Source organism: Heteronotia binoei, chromosome 5, assembly GCF_032191835.1.
Source record: "Heteronotia binoei isolate CCM8104 ecotype False Entrance Well chromosome 5, APGP_CSIRO_Hbin_v1, whole genome shotgun sequence".
In the NCBI taxonomy this organism is placed as follows: Eukaryota; Metazoa; Chordata; class Lepidosauria; order Squamata; family Gekkonidae; genus Heteronotia; species Heteronotia binoei.
Window position 1 is genome coordinate 148,287,219 of NC_083227.1, and position 13,127 is coordinate 148,300,345.

General features: G+C 44.6%; 1 protein-coding gene across 1 annotated transcript in view; it reads right to left on the reverse strand.

Annotated features, from left to right (window-relative positions):
* Positions 1-931: 931 nt before the first annotated feature.
* The window catches only part of NSG2 (neuronal vesicle trafficking associated 2), a 125,734-nt gene continuing 113,538 nt past the window's right edge, over positions 932-13,127 (reverse strand). Inside the window, exons 4-5 of the mRNA XM_060238337.1 lie at positions 4,645-4,755; positions 932-1,502 (exon numbers count right to left, since the gene is read on the reverse strand). Coding sequence (XP_060094320.1) covers positions 1,311-1,502; positions 4,645-4,755 — 303 coding nt within the window. The 3' untranslated portion in view covers positions 932-1,310. The remainder of the gene's footprint in view (positions 1,503-4,644; positions 4,756-13,127) is intronic.

Here is a 13,127-nt window from a genome sequence, read left to right on the forward strand (position 1 = left end):
GGAAGTCTATAGATAGCACACTGTTGGATTGATGTATTGATTTTAATGTTTTAATTATGTATATTGCTATTGTATTTTAAAATTTGAAGTTTACTGTTAGAACCTTTATGTTGGGAGCCGCCCTGAGCCCGCTTCGGTGGGGTAGGGCGGGCTACAAATCAAATCAAATAAAAATAAATAAATAAAATAAAATCAAAGTATGTAGAACAGATTTTGAGTCCAGTGGCACCTCTAAGTTATGGTTTAAAACGTTGTTGTGTATTATGTATATTTGAACTTTGTTGTTAGCCGCCCTGAGCCTGCTTCGGCGGCGAGGGCGGGATATAAATAAAAGGTATTATTATTATTATTAAGGCCAACAAAAGTGTATTCAAGGTATGAGCTTTCATGTGCATGCAAAGCACCTTGAATGATTTCTTTGTTGGTCTTAATGGTGGCACCGAACTGAAAATCTGTGCTACTGCTTCAGACCAACAGGGCTGCGCACCGGGATCTCTCAAAATATGTAAGTACTGCAGTCATGTATTCACGTATTGAAATAAGCATCAGCCAGTATTTCTTTCTTTGAGAAATAGCACGCATACAAAGCAGTGATGTGGTTCTGATGGTTCACTGCATGTACAGGGACTCCAGCGGACTGAGGAACTTTCCTGAGCACAAGGACTTTCCCATTTGCTTCCGTGTTAAACACAGCTCCATTTGCATCAGAGCCTCTGGGAAGCTTTTGAGTTGGGCTGAGTATGCACACACCTAAGAACTATTCAATTCTGGATCTGCGCCATGATATAGTTCCCCTTGACCTCTATGAGTTGTTACCGATTCCTTCGCGCGCCGTATTCTGATGAATGAATCCTATCATACGTGGTCCCCTCCCCCTGCCTCCATTTCAGGGTTCCGTCGCCTTAGCTATATAAGGCCTGAATAATTTTGTTTGCTGTTCTGCTTCCTTGTCAACGTTGTCGGCCTTTCCTTTTTTTTTGTTTTGTTTTTTTAAATTTTAATTTTTCTAACAAATATTAAGCAATGATCTTAAAAATATTTGTACATTGTAATATATCGTCAACACCTAACATGCCTTTGTACAAGATGGTGACTTTAGTTACAAATCGACAAGAACAATGCACCAAAGAGAGAAGGAGAGAAAGAGAGAAAGAGAAAGAAAGATCCATTAAGATGACACCTGCAGTTGGAGTTAGTTTATTCTTGTTGCACTAGAAGCACGGCGCCCTCTCTGGACTAGAGCAATGCTTTAGAGACATGATGTTCTTTTCCCCTTTCCCCCTCCCCCATCCCCTGGCCAACACACTGCTTTAATGGCCTTCTGTCTTGGTAGCCTTGGCTTCATGATTTACCGATCCTGAAGAAAGCCAGGGAGAGACGGACCGTGAGCTGGTTTGCTTAGCCATGCTGTAATGGCTGATGACAGTGTAGAATCTTCCCCTGGAGTTAGAATCCTGAGCTGAATAGTAGGCGTCCAGGGAGGCTGGGATACACCGCTTATGCTGATAAAGGAAATGGAGGACCAGTGAGTGGCAATCACAGTCAGTGGAAAATACATAGAACATCACCACCTGACCTGTACTCAGCATACTGCAGTGCAACCATGCGGTATTTTTGCTTCACAAGTATTGCAAAAAGAAAAAAAAAAGTTAGGTTCATAAGGAATTTTATAAGACATTTAAATACAAATATTGGAGTGTGTGCCTGTGTGTTTGTACACAAGGTGAGCTATATTATTGTGAGATACCCTAATTTATTTAAATTCAAACTCTAGTGCTGTTTACAAAACTCAATCAGAAGAGACTGTAGCCCTTTCTGCACTCACAACTTAATGCACAGTATCCAAGAAATCAACCCTTTAAACTTGACTTTGGATTTCTTTTCCTGCTGGTGGAGTTCTGTCTGAGTGGATGTTGGAGACAAAATAGCAGTGGAGGATTAGGCATCTTCCCTTTCACTGTCTTCAAAACTAACCTTGAAGAGGGCTTGGGAAAGGTAGCAGGTGGGTGGGGGGAGAAAATGTTTGGAAAGCAGGAGCTGCTTTCCACAATATCTAGGAAGCAGGAGCTGCCACAGGCCAGGGGGATCCACTGGCAGCACTCTGGCTGCAGACTGAGGGTCTAGCAGATAAAGAGCCCTCTCCCATGCTCTGCAGGCAGCAACCACTTTCCTGGTGTCTCTCTAGGGGAAAACAGTTGGCACAAGGACACAGAAAGATATGAGTATGTGACATCCCTAGAGATTACATTGTTAAATGTAAGACATAGGCAATCTCTGAAAATTGGGAAAGGGCAGTGCAAGAGAATGAATAAGAACATAAGAGAAGGCATGTTGGATCAGGCCAATGGCCCATCCAGTCCAACAATCTGTGGCCAAAAAGTTTATATATATATATATATATATATATATATATATATATATATATATATATATATATATATATATATATACACACACACACACACACACATACATACATACATACACACACACACACACACTGTGGCTAATAGCCACTGATGGACCTCTGTTCCATATTTTTATCTAACCCCCTCTTGAAGCTAGATATGCTTGTAGCCACCACCACCTCCTGTGGCAGTGAATTCCACATGTTAATCACCCTTTGGGTGAAGAAGTACCGCCTTTTATCCATTCTAACCCTACTGTTCAGCAATTTCATTGAATGCCCACAAGTTCTTGTATTGTGAGAAAGGGAGAAAAGTACTTCTTTCTCCACCTTCTCCATCCTATGCATAATCTTGTAAACTTCTATCATGTCACCCTGCAGTCGACGTTTCTCCAAGCTAAAGAGCCCCAAGCGTTTTAACCTTTCTTCATAGGGAAAGTGTTCCAAACCTTTAATCACTCTAGTTGCCCTTTTCTGGACTTTTTCCAATGCGATAATGAATATGAATATATAATGCTATAAATATGAGGGGAGAAAAGCATCAGTTTTACCAAGCTCTGAAATGGTTCTAAGAAGCCTGTCTGCCACCTCCCCTTTAACTGCAACCAAATTGTTAAAGCATCCCCTGCTAATGCTTTCTTTGTCCGCCATACAAAGTTTAGTGATCAACTTATTTTGCAAGACTTGTTAAAAAAATGAAATTAAAAAGATGAAACAATAATACTGGAGCTGAAGTAGAGAGGACAGTGGAAGGCGCAGAGTGAGAAGAACAACGAACAGCAGCAATTTTGGCAGCAGGGTTGACAAACAAGAGGGGTGGGGATGGGAAAGGAAAAGGGTGGGCAGTGATGCAGTAACTGCAGGATAATGTCTGCATCAGAAATACTCTCGACTTGAATGTGGAGTAAGAAAAAAGTCTGTGGCAAAACAGGACCTGGAAAAGCCAGGGATGTAGCAAACTGAAAGCAGAATGTGAGGGGAAAGGAATGCAGAAGGAACCACAGAAGCTGGCTCACATGTGAAGTAAAATCGGGAGGAAATGCAGAACACAATATAAAAGGTGAGGAAGAAAGCAGAGGAAATGATGGGTGCAGAAACAGCCTAAATTAATGCGGACTTGTGTCATCTATTTCTCCTCTCCATAATCTGAACAAATTCAATCCATTTTTGACAATTCTTGAGCCTTCCATATTTTATATACCCATTGTTTAAGAGAAGGGTCAATACAGATTTTGCCATTTGGAAGTTACCATAATCTTGGCAGCTATGAATAAATTCTGAATTAAGTTATGATGGTCTTTACAACTTGAATGCTCAAGATTTGTGGGAGGGCTTCTGGAGTTCTAGCCCCACTTGTGAACCTCCGGATGGCATCTAGGTTTTGGCCACTGTGTGACACAGAGTGTTGGACTGATGTCTTATGTTCTTATATACCAAATTAATATAAGAAGTGGATAATAAATTTATAGTATAACCTTTTCCTTCTAAAAGTCTGATTTCAAGACAGACGCACTACATGTGTCAAAAAGACAAAGTTTTGTTAGGATATGTCATACACAGAAGTTTCTAATCAGCCATGAAGCTGGATGGTTTTAGGCAGTTAATTATGCCTAGACTTTGTCCATCCTTACAGTTTCCTGGATTTCACACACACATACAGAGTTTTATTCTCTGCTGTGATCATTTGAAATTTGTTCTTCATATTCAGGATGATTTAATAAAATGTGTTCTCTCTCTCTCTCTTTCTCTCTCTCTTTCGTGGGAGCCACATGGCAACCACCACCCTTATGTTTTACATTTCCATTTGCCCGCAAAACCAAAACTTGAAAAGAATGTCCACATGCTTCTCCCTCTGTCTCCCTGTAATTAAAGATTCTGTATCTATGGAAACTGATCAGAAAACCAACATTCACTGAGCAACAGTGTCACTCTCACAACATTTGAGTGGCTCATATCTATGGTGAGGCAACTCAAAGGGCCAGTTTATGTGAGCTCGTTTATAAAGGAATACATGGGAATAGCTGGGGTCTCCATGCAGATTTAACCCTATGGAATAATTGCGGCTGACAGATGGTGCGGCAAGTCCCTGTTTCCTAAAGCACTAAACCACTTTTCAGCATGTTCTTGACAAATGATGTCTTTGATCCTGAAGGGAAAATGCAGGACTAAATTGTAGCCATGCAGTCAATTAGATTCTATCATTAACAGAGACAGTCCATCCATCTCAGATCTCTTACCTTATAAACAAATCCATCTGGGCAACTGTGGTCATAGGTAAAAGCTTTGTATACCACAAGAAACACTATGCAGGCGAGGAATGCAAGAGCCAAACTTATGAGAATTGTGACCTGCAAATGAAGAGAAATATCAGTCAATAGACAATCCCTATGCAATCTCATGATCAAATGGCTCGTATTAACAGCCAGCCTAATGAATTGCAGTCTTCATTACACCATGCAGCACAGATCTGAGCATGGAAATGAAATGAATACCAGGTCAAATATTCCTTTTGCCCGTATCTGGGCTTCATAGTATGCATCTTCTGTATGTATCTCACATAAAAGTCTGGGTTTTTCTGGGCGTTTTCGCTCTGACCTTAATCAGCAGCGACCCCCTCTTCACCACGCAGGATCGGCGCGGATTTCGCACTAATTGCCGCGGAGCACCCGGAAGAGCCGAAAAGTCCCGCGGCTTTTGCGGCACAAATGGAAACTGGTTTTTGGCGGTTTCCGTTTGCGCCGCAAAAGCCGCGGGACTTTCCGGCTCTTCCGGGTGCTCCGCGGCAATTAGTGCGAAATCCGCGCCGATCCTGCGCGGTGAAGAGGGGCGTCGCTGCTGATTAAGGTCAGTGCGAAAACGCCCCCTGTCTCCTTTTTTTCCCCTCTCTCTCTTAAAAAAAATAAAAGAGCAACAGAGATTGTTCCAGGGAAAACGTTTGGAAAATTTTGCTTGAGTATTCTGAAACTTACTCTGGCTTGGATCCTATGAGCAAGTTCTGTGTGCACTACTAGTCTCTTCCATTCAGCACACTTCCTCTTTCTCCATCACTCCACTTGGCCAAGAGCCCACTGAAAACCATTGAATTTGAGTAAATGGAAGTTTTAGTGGAAGCACACTCCATGGCTGAGATTAACTATTACCGGCTTGCCATCTGTTTTAAAATCGGATTCAATTGTTCGTGTTTCATGATGTGGTTTTACTGTTTATATTTCTGTCGTGACCCACTCTGAGCCTGCTCGCATGGGGAGGGCGAGATAGAAATCAAATAAATAAATAAAGTCGCGCTCATAGAAATTGTTCACAGGATCCAAGCCTTTGATTCCCATCTCTTGGCACTTAATGGCCAAAATCTATGTGCTACCAGCATAATGGGAAGGAAAAGACCTGGGCTGCTGGGGGGGCAGAACTTCAGGTACAAAATTCCTTGGGGTCCACATTGCTCTTATGCGCCAAGTAACTCACCTGTCTCATTGTCTTCTCATGCTTTCACTCAACAGAATGCTGCCAATCTCTACACTTTTCATCTCCAAACTTCAGCAAAAGCCGGAAGTCTCTCTAAGAATACTCATTTTAACCTTCTGAACTAGAAATCAGAGTGTGTGCTCTCCTGTAGCAATTTATTTATTTGTTAGAACATTAATATAACCTACATTTTGCTTGACACAGCCTGGACCAGATGTGGGTGATAATATATAATACAAAAATAATCATCTATTAAATGAATCAAAGCTAATAATTAAACCAGTTAACGCAGAGACTTACTGCATTTTCCAATTAAGTAAAGTGTTGAAATGAGTTATTATGACTTCCTAGAGAGGCTTTTTGTTTCAATATTGATGAGTTTCTTCCCTCTTAAGTATCTCTTACCCATGTCCCCTCTGTGTAGGGGGAAGGGGTATGCAAAGGGAATCTTTTCTCAGGAACCCATGGTACTTCTGGCAGCACTTGAACAAACAAAATTGAAGAAGAAGGAGAAGATATTAGATTTATATCCCGCCCTCCACTCCGAAGAGTCTCAGAGCGGCTCACAATCTCCTTTACCTTCTTCCCCCACAACAGATACCCTGTGAGGTAGATGATGATATTGGATTAATATCCCGCCCTCCACTCTGAAGAGTCTCAGAGCGGCTCACAATCTCCTTTACCTTCTTCCCCCACAACAGACACGTTGTGAGGTGGGTGGGACTGGAGAGGGCTCTCCCAGCAGCTGCCCTTTCAAGGACAACCTCTGCCAGAGCTATGGCTGACCCAAGGCCATGCTAGCAGGTGCAAGTGGAGGAGTGGGGAATCAAACCTGGTTCTCCCAGATAAGAGTCCGCACACTTAACCACTACACCAAACTGGCTGCTTTGCAATCCTTCATAACTTTTCTTATGTTTTCTGTTACTGAGCAAGAAAAATGATTCAATGTTTTAGCATACAGACAAGTACATATTTCTGGATTTCCCTAAGAATTCAGTGAGTTGTTGTTTGCATGTACAGACAGCAAGCAACAGGTGATGGACCAAGAGACACTGGGTAGATTCAAGAAGATTCAAGTAGGGTTAAGAAAAATTATCTTAATTCCTCTTTACCCAGTTTCTACCTGAAATACAACTATCCTTCTTCCCCCCCCCCCCGCCTCTTTTTAAGAATTTGGAGTCAGTTTCTAATCAATTCTATATTGATAAAAGATAAATGAACATATGAAGCTGCCTTATATTGAATCAGACCCTTGGTCCATCAAAGTCAGTATTGTCTTCTCAGACTGGCAGCGGCTCTCCAGGGCCTCAAGCTGAGGTTTTTCACGCCTATTTGCCTGGACCCTTTTTAGTTGAAGATGCCAGGGATTGAATCTGGGACCTTCTGCTTCCCAAGCAGATGCTCGACCACTGAGCCACCATCCCTCCCCTATGTGAAGAGGCAGGGAGGGAGGTTCTGTAAAATTTCAGAAGTTCACTTTATAGATGCTCAGGAGGCAGGCAATGACTTCTTAAACATTCTGCCCTCCCATTAGAGCACCATCCTGTGCAAGAATTAAAGTTACAAAAAGGTGTATTAATTTTTCTTCAAAGAGAAATCCCTGTTTTAAAAGAGAAAGAAGATAACAGATCAATGGCTGTATCTGATAAAGTTTTGGAATTTGGGGGAAAGGAATTCTCCATACCATAACAACACTAGCTTCAAGCAATCCAGCCCCTTCCTGACCAAACCACTAATAGCGGCTGAGGGCGGGGGCCGCAATTGCCACCGCAGAAGGAGGGGGAGGCTACCAGCTCTCTCGCACATCTAGGGACTGGCAGAGGGGTGGAGTGCTGGGGCTATATTAGCCCCAGCCCTGCCCTGAGCTAAGCACTGCATTTTCGCTCTTGGCCCACCATCCCGCCCGGCAGTAGTACAGGCTTTGACTGGTCACCTTATTAATGGGGCCAGGTAAGAATTTTTCCACCCCCAGACCTATTGCCCAGATTGGGGGTGTTTTTTCACCTACCTTCTACTGCTTGACAGTGGATTGGGTAACTGGAAAGGGGGGTCATTTAATTCGGTCACTTGGCAGGATAGAGTCATGGGGTTTTAGGTTGTAAAGGCTTAGCCCCAGTTTGAGGGGCAAGCGGTCGGCTGGACTGGGAGAGGGACTGCACTGCTCCATCAGGATGGTCAAGGCCTGAATGGAGGAGGGACTTACTTGGCCTGGCTGGCCTGGTATTGGCCATCTTTGGGATGGCCTGTGCTGGGGGCAGGGTGGCTCGCCTATATAGGCCAAGATAGGGTCTGGGGGTGACCCTTAGGCTTGTCCTGATTGTTAGGATGCCCCTTTGCCATTTAATTATGTTTTAATAAAAAAAAAGTGGCCCATTTTGTTACCCAGAACTTGTGTGTGCTTTTTCATTCTGACTGGGGGCAGGGGCAATCTACTAACCATTGATATGGGATATTTTCACCATTTGTAAGATTTCTTCCCTTTGGTAGTTACTGCCCTTTCAAGAGTCAAAGAACATGCGAGGTTAAATAATCAACTGATGAAAGCTTGAATGAGCTGGCTGTTGTTTAACAACTGCAAACAACCCTTAGGGATCGTCAACCAGGCTGAATCAGCATGCCAGATTTCCCTTAAATCATATGGGGATGGTGCTCAGTCCTTTCCTAAAAAGTGTCAGGACTGTCAAGAGGAGATTAGAGAGATAGCATTATAGGGACCTAGTTAGTGGGTTTCATTGAGGATTTGTTTTCCTATGATTCTTGGGTTACTACTGATTGGTATGAGAGCGGTGCCAGAGGCCATTTTTGTCTGGGAGCCCTTGTGGTCTCATTGGCCCTGACTACAGCAGCTGGGTCAGTCAGCTGGCATGGTCTAAATTGTGAAGTTAAAGCTGAGACACTTCCAGCTTCACGTGACTGTCATAAACAGATGCTGTTTTAAGGGTGTGTGCAGCAAACAAAGGATACACTGTGCTACCAACTCTGCAAGCAAACCTTGTGAATTAGTGCTAAAGGGGCCAAAGTAGATGTTACACGTGACATGAGTCAGGTTGTAGGTACCCGACCCAAATTGCAGTCACACATATCAAATTAGAGCTTTTAAGGTGAGTTCCCCTGAAGAAGAAGATGATGATACTGGATTTATATCCTGCCCTCCACTCTGAATATCAGAGTCTCAGAGAGGCTCACAATCTCCTTTACCTTCCTGCCCCACAACAGACACCCCGTGAGGTGGGTGGGGCTGAGAGGGCTCTCCCAGAAGCTGCCCTTTCAAGGACAACCTCTGCCAGAGCTATGGCTGACCCAAGGCCATTCCAGCAGATGCAAGTGGAGGAGTGGGGAATCAAACCCCGTTCTCCCAGATAAGAGTCCACACACTTCCACTACACCAAACATGCATGCTAGTCAGGCGAACTAAACAGGTGTTACCCAGGCCATAAATCAATGCACCAAGGACGTATTCAAAAACCATGCTGTTAAGTTTACCTTCTGGAATTCTGGAGTAATTAAAAAGATTACCTTCTGGAGTAATTAAAAAGAAAAATCCCTGCATATAGTAAACTAGTCATGTTTTAGAAAAAAGATAGTCCAGAACTTTCCTGCTGTACAAGCTTAGCTTTCCCACTCTACAAGCTTCACTTTCTACAAGCAAAGAGTTTTTATCATGGGGGAGCAATCAGTTGCATGATTTTTCCACCTTCATTCTAAAGTGGTACAGTTCCAGCAGAGCTATTCCATGCATGTTTCTGATCAGCCCTTGGAATGAATATTAGCAATGCAGAAGCTACTGTGGCAAAAATAATCTGAGCTGGAAAGGCAAGTTACAAATAGATTAATTCCTTGCATTTCTGGCATATATAAATTGGGCAAATTGATCAGAGTTGACATCTTCTATGTATGCAAAGCATAAAACAATCAATTCAGCACTTGCATAAATACCATCAATTACGAACAAAGCTGACAGCTCGATAGCCTCACCAGCTTGTGTTGTACCGAGAACATCACAGCGCCTGGAAAGCTGATGGTCAATGTGAAATGTGATCCTTGAATGAGCTCAAAGGCAATTGGTCTGGGAACTGATCAAGGAGAACACAAAAGACTTTCTGGGGCAGCCAAAGTGGCAACAAGATGCGCCATCTAAGGCAGCACAATCAAAACGCAGAGGACACTGTGTGCACTGTTAATCTTGTGCACAGGCTGCACATTTCATAACCAAAGCTTCATTAGTCCAAGAGTCAGTGGTCCCACTTCTCTATTCCTAATCCTCCCGAATAGCTATGGCTTTCTCCCACTCTTTAGTCTCAATACACAATGAGCAGGACTGTCACATTTTTTTTTTCTCTCTCCTCTCAAATCCCTAGAATTTTTCACTCCTGCAGTTTCCCATCTTTGCTACTGCTTCTTCTGGCATCCTAACCTCCAACCCTTGCTTCTCTATCTGACTTTTCATCTTTCCTCATAGTTTGTCTGGTTTTGTAAATTCTTTCGGAGTCTTAGCATTGTTGCATCGCTCTGTAAGCATCTAGCCGCTTAACCCAAAATCAAATCCTTCTAGGGTTGCCACCTTGCAAATGTCACTTGGAGACCTCCTGCTATTCAACTGATCTCCAGATGACCAAGATCAGTTCCCCCAGAGAAAATGGCTGCTTTGGAGGGTGGGGCCTATGACATTATATCCAGGGCTGGCACCAGAGTTCCTGGCACCCTAGGCCCTACCCCCTCCCCTATCCCAGACAGACCCACGAAGGCAAGGGCAGGGTGGAGTGGTGGCCTATGCGCTCCTCTGAGTCCACTGAAGGTGGGCTCCGAGGAGTGCACATGCTGCCGTGCTGCCCCTCTCTTGGCTTCCCAGGTCTGTGCAGACCCAGTAAGCTGAGAACAGCAGAGCGTGCCCTCCTCAAGCCCGCCTTCCTTTGCAAGGGAAGGCGGGCTTGGAGGAGAGCACATGCTGCCCCACTGCCATCAGCTTCCCAGGTCTCCACAGACCCAGGAAGCCAAGAGCAATGGGGAGGGGGGAGGGAGCACCTAGTGGCGCCTCTGTAGGCCTGGTGGCACCCTAGGCAGCTGCCTACCTGGCTAACTCCTACATGCTGGCCCTGATTATACTCCACTGAGGTCCCTCCCCTCTCCAAACCTGCTGTCCCCAGGTGCCACCCCCCAAATCTCCAGATATATCCCAACCCAGAACTGGCAGCCCTAGATCCTTCCCTTGTTCTCATTCTTTCATTCCTTACATAAAGGATCGTTCCTGTAGTGTATCAGCAGCCATACGCGCCTTGCGCAGAGGCGACTGGGCTGTCCCAGGAGCCTCCAGTGCTGGGCGCGGAATCCCCCGCCAATCACCAGCTGTGGCAGGAAGTTTAACAGGTCAGGATTGGCCCGACCTGTCCAGTAGGCTGTACCGGGGATTGTACATAAGCGGGACCCGGCCCGCGTGTTCTCTCTCTTGCAACGTGCTCCCAATAAAGAATGTTGCCCTACTCGTGTCTCCAGATTGAGTACGTTACAGTTCCCCTCCTTTTCCTAGTTCCATGCTCTCCCCAAAACATTCCATGGTCACCCAGCTGGCTTCATGTGGAGGAGTGCCCCAGATTAGAGTCCACACTCTTGACTGGCTTTCTTAGCTTGCAAGATGCTGAAGGCTCAACTAAACACATTTTGTGTGACCCAGGTTGGGGACCCAGACTCTACTAGCAGGGAACGATGACATCACCGAAAGTGATGTCATCAGGCCACACACACTTCACGTGAACACTCGGCTGCCCCTCTCCCACTTCAAAGGGAGCTGGGAAGAGGCACAGCCTCTTCCTGGTTCCCTCTGAAGTGGGAGAGGGCCAGGCAAGGGGCCGTCTGAGCTGCACATTCTCAAAGAAAGAACACGCGGCTCAGGCTGCCCCTTGCCTGACCCTCTCCCACTTCAGAGGGAGCTGGGAAGAAGCCACCTCCTTCTTTCTTAGCAAGGTCTGTGTGAGTGCGGACGGGGAGGGGGTGTGGTGAGGTGGTACCCCAGGTGGCCACCCACCTTGCCAACTACCACGCACTGGCCCTTGCCCCACCTCCTTTAGAGAGTGGGGCTGTAGCTGGTTGTTGCTAATTGGCTAAGACCACCCTCTTCACTAGTGTGGTGTGGAAAGGAGGGGCTTCAGCTTTCCCTCCTGGGTCTTTTTATCTAGTTGAAATAATTAAAGGGGAGATGTTCTGCTCTAGAGCTCTGTGTTTTCCAACCCAACTCAAATCACACTTAATGCTTAGATGGGCTGTCAGTGTTGACACTGGTACAAAGGTGCAGTGATTATTTTGGTAACCCTCCTTTCTTCTGTTGATTTTGAGCATCCTTCCTAATGTGTTTTCCATTTTATAAATGTTTCATCCCACCCTATGTTTAGTATGATACAAGGAAACTCTGTTATCAGTCCCTTGGTTCAAATAGTCAAATGTGCTCTTCTCAACCAATTACAGCTTTCTATTCTCCTTTTTGCTACTGTTTTATTGATGTTTCTTTTCATGAAACCTAGTTCTAGTGACGCACTCAGAAAGCTTTTTTTTTTAGTTCCCTTTTTCATCATTTGCACTTATGTGGGGTTGCAAAGAATTCAACGCTGTATTGATTTTCTATGAAGGACCCTGAAGCCAGCCTTAAGGATTCTATTAAATATCCCACTGCCACTGAAAAGAAAAGCCACACATTTAACTCTCTCATTCCCTCCCATGTTTCCCCACTCAGCTGTAAACATCTTAATCCTACCTTTCCATAATTCAAATTGGCCTAAATTTAAGAAGCTGCCTTAAACTGAATCAGACCACTGTCCTGTGAAGTTCCGTTGTTTACTCAGTCTGGCAGTGGTTTTCCAGGATCTCAGGCAGAGCTTTCACATCACTTGCTACATGACTCTTTCAACTGGAGATGCCTGGGACAGAACCTGGGACCTTCTGCATTCCAAATAGATCTATACCACTGAGCCCCTGCCCTACCTGAGATGCTTTGCCACTGAGCCACAGTTTAGCCACACAGCTGTTTTGCTATGCCTTGGCTTCCAAGCTGGAGAATTGTTGTTTTTTTTTAAATCCAACAGAATGTCATCCTCCAATAGTCCACTCCCCCACCCCCCTGGTTTTGCTATGATCTTTCCGGAAAAAGTACTGTCAAAGCAGGTTGGCACACTGTCTAGCTAGGAAGCTGTGTTTTTTCAAAACTCCCATCCAGACTGGTGACATTTTATTGTCATCACTATCTCACACCCATCCTTCCCTCACCCTCCAC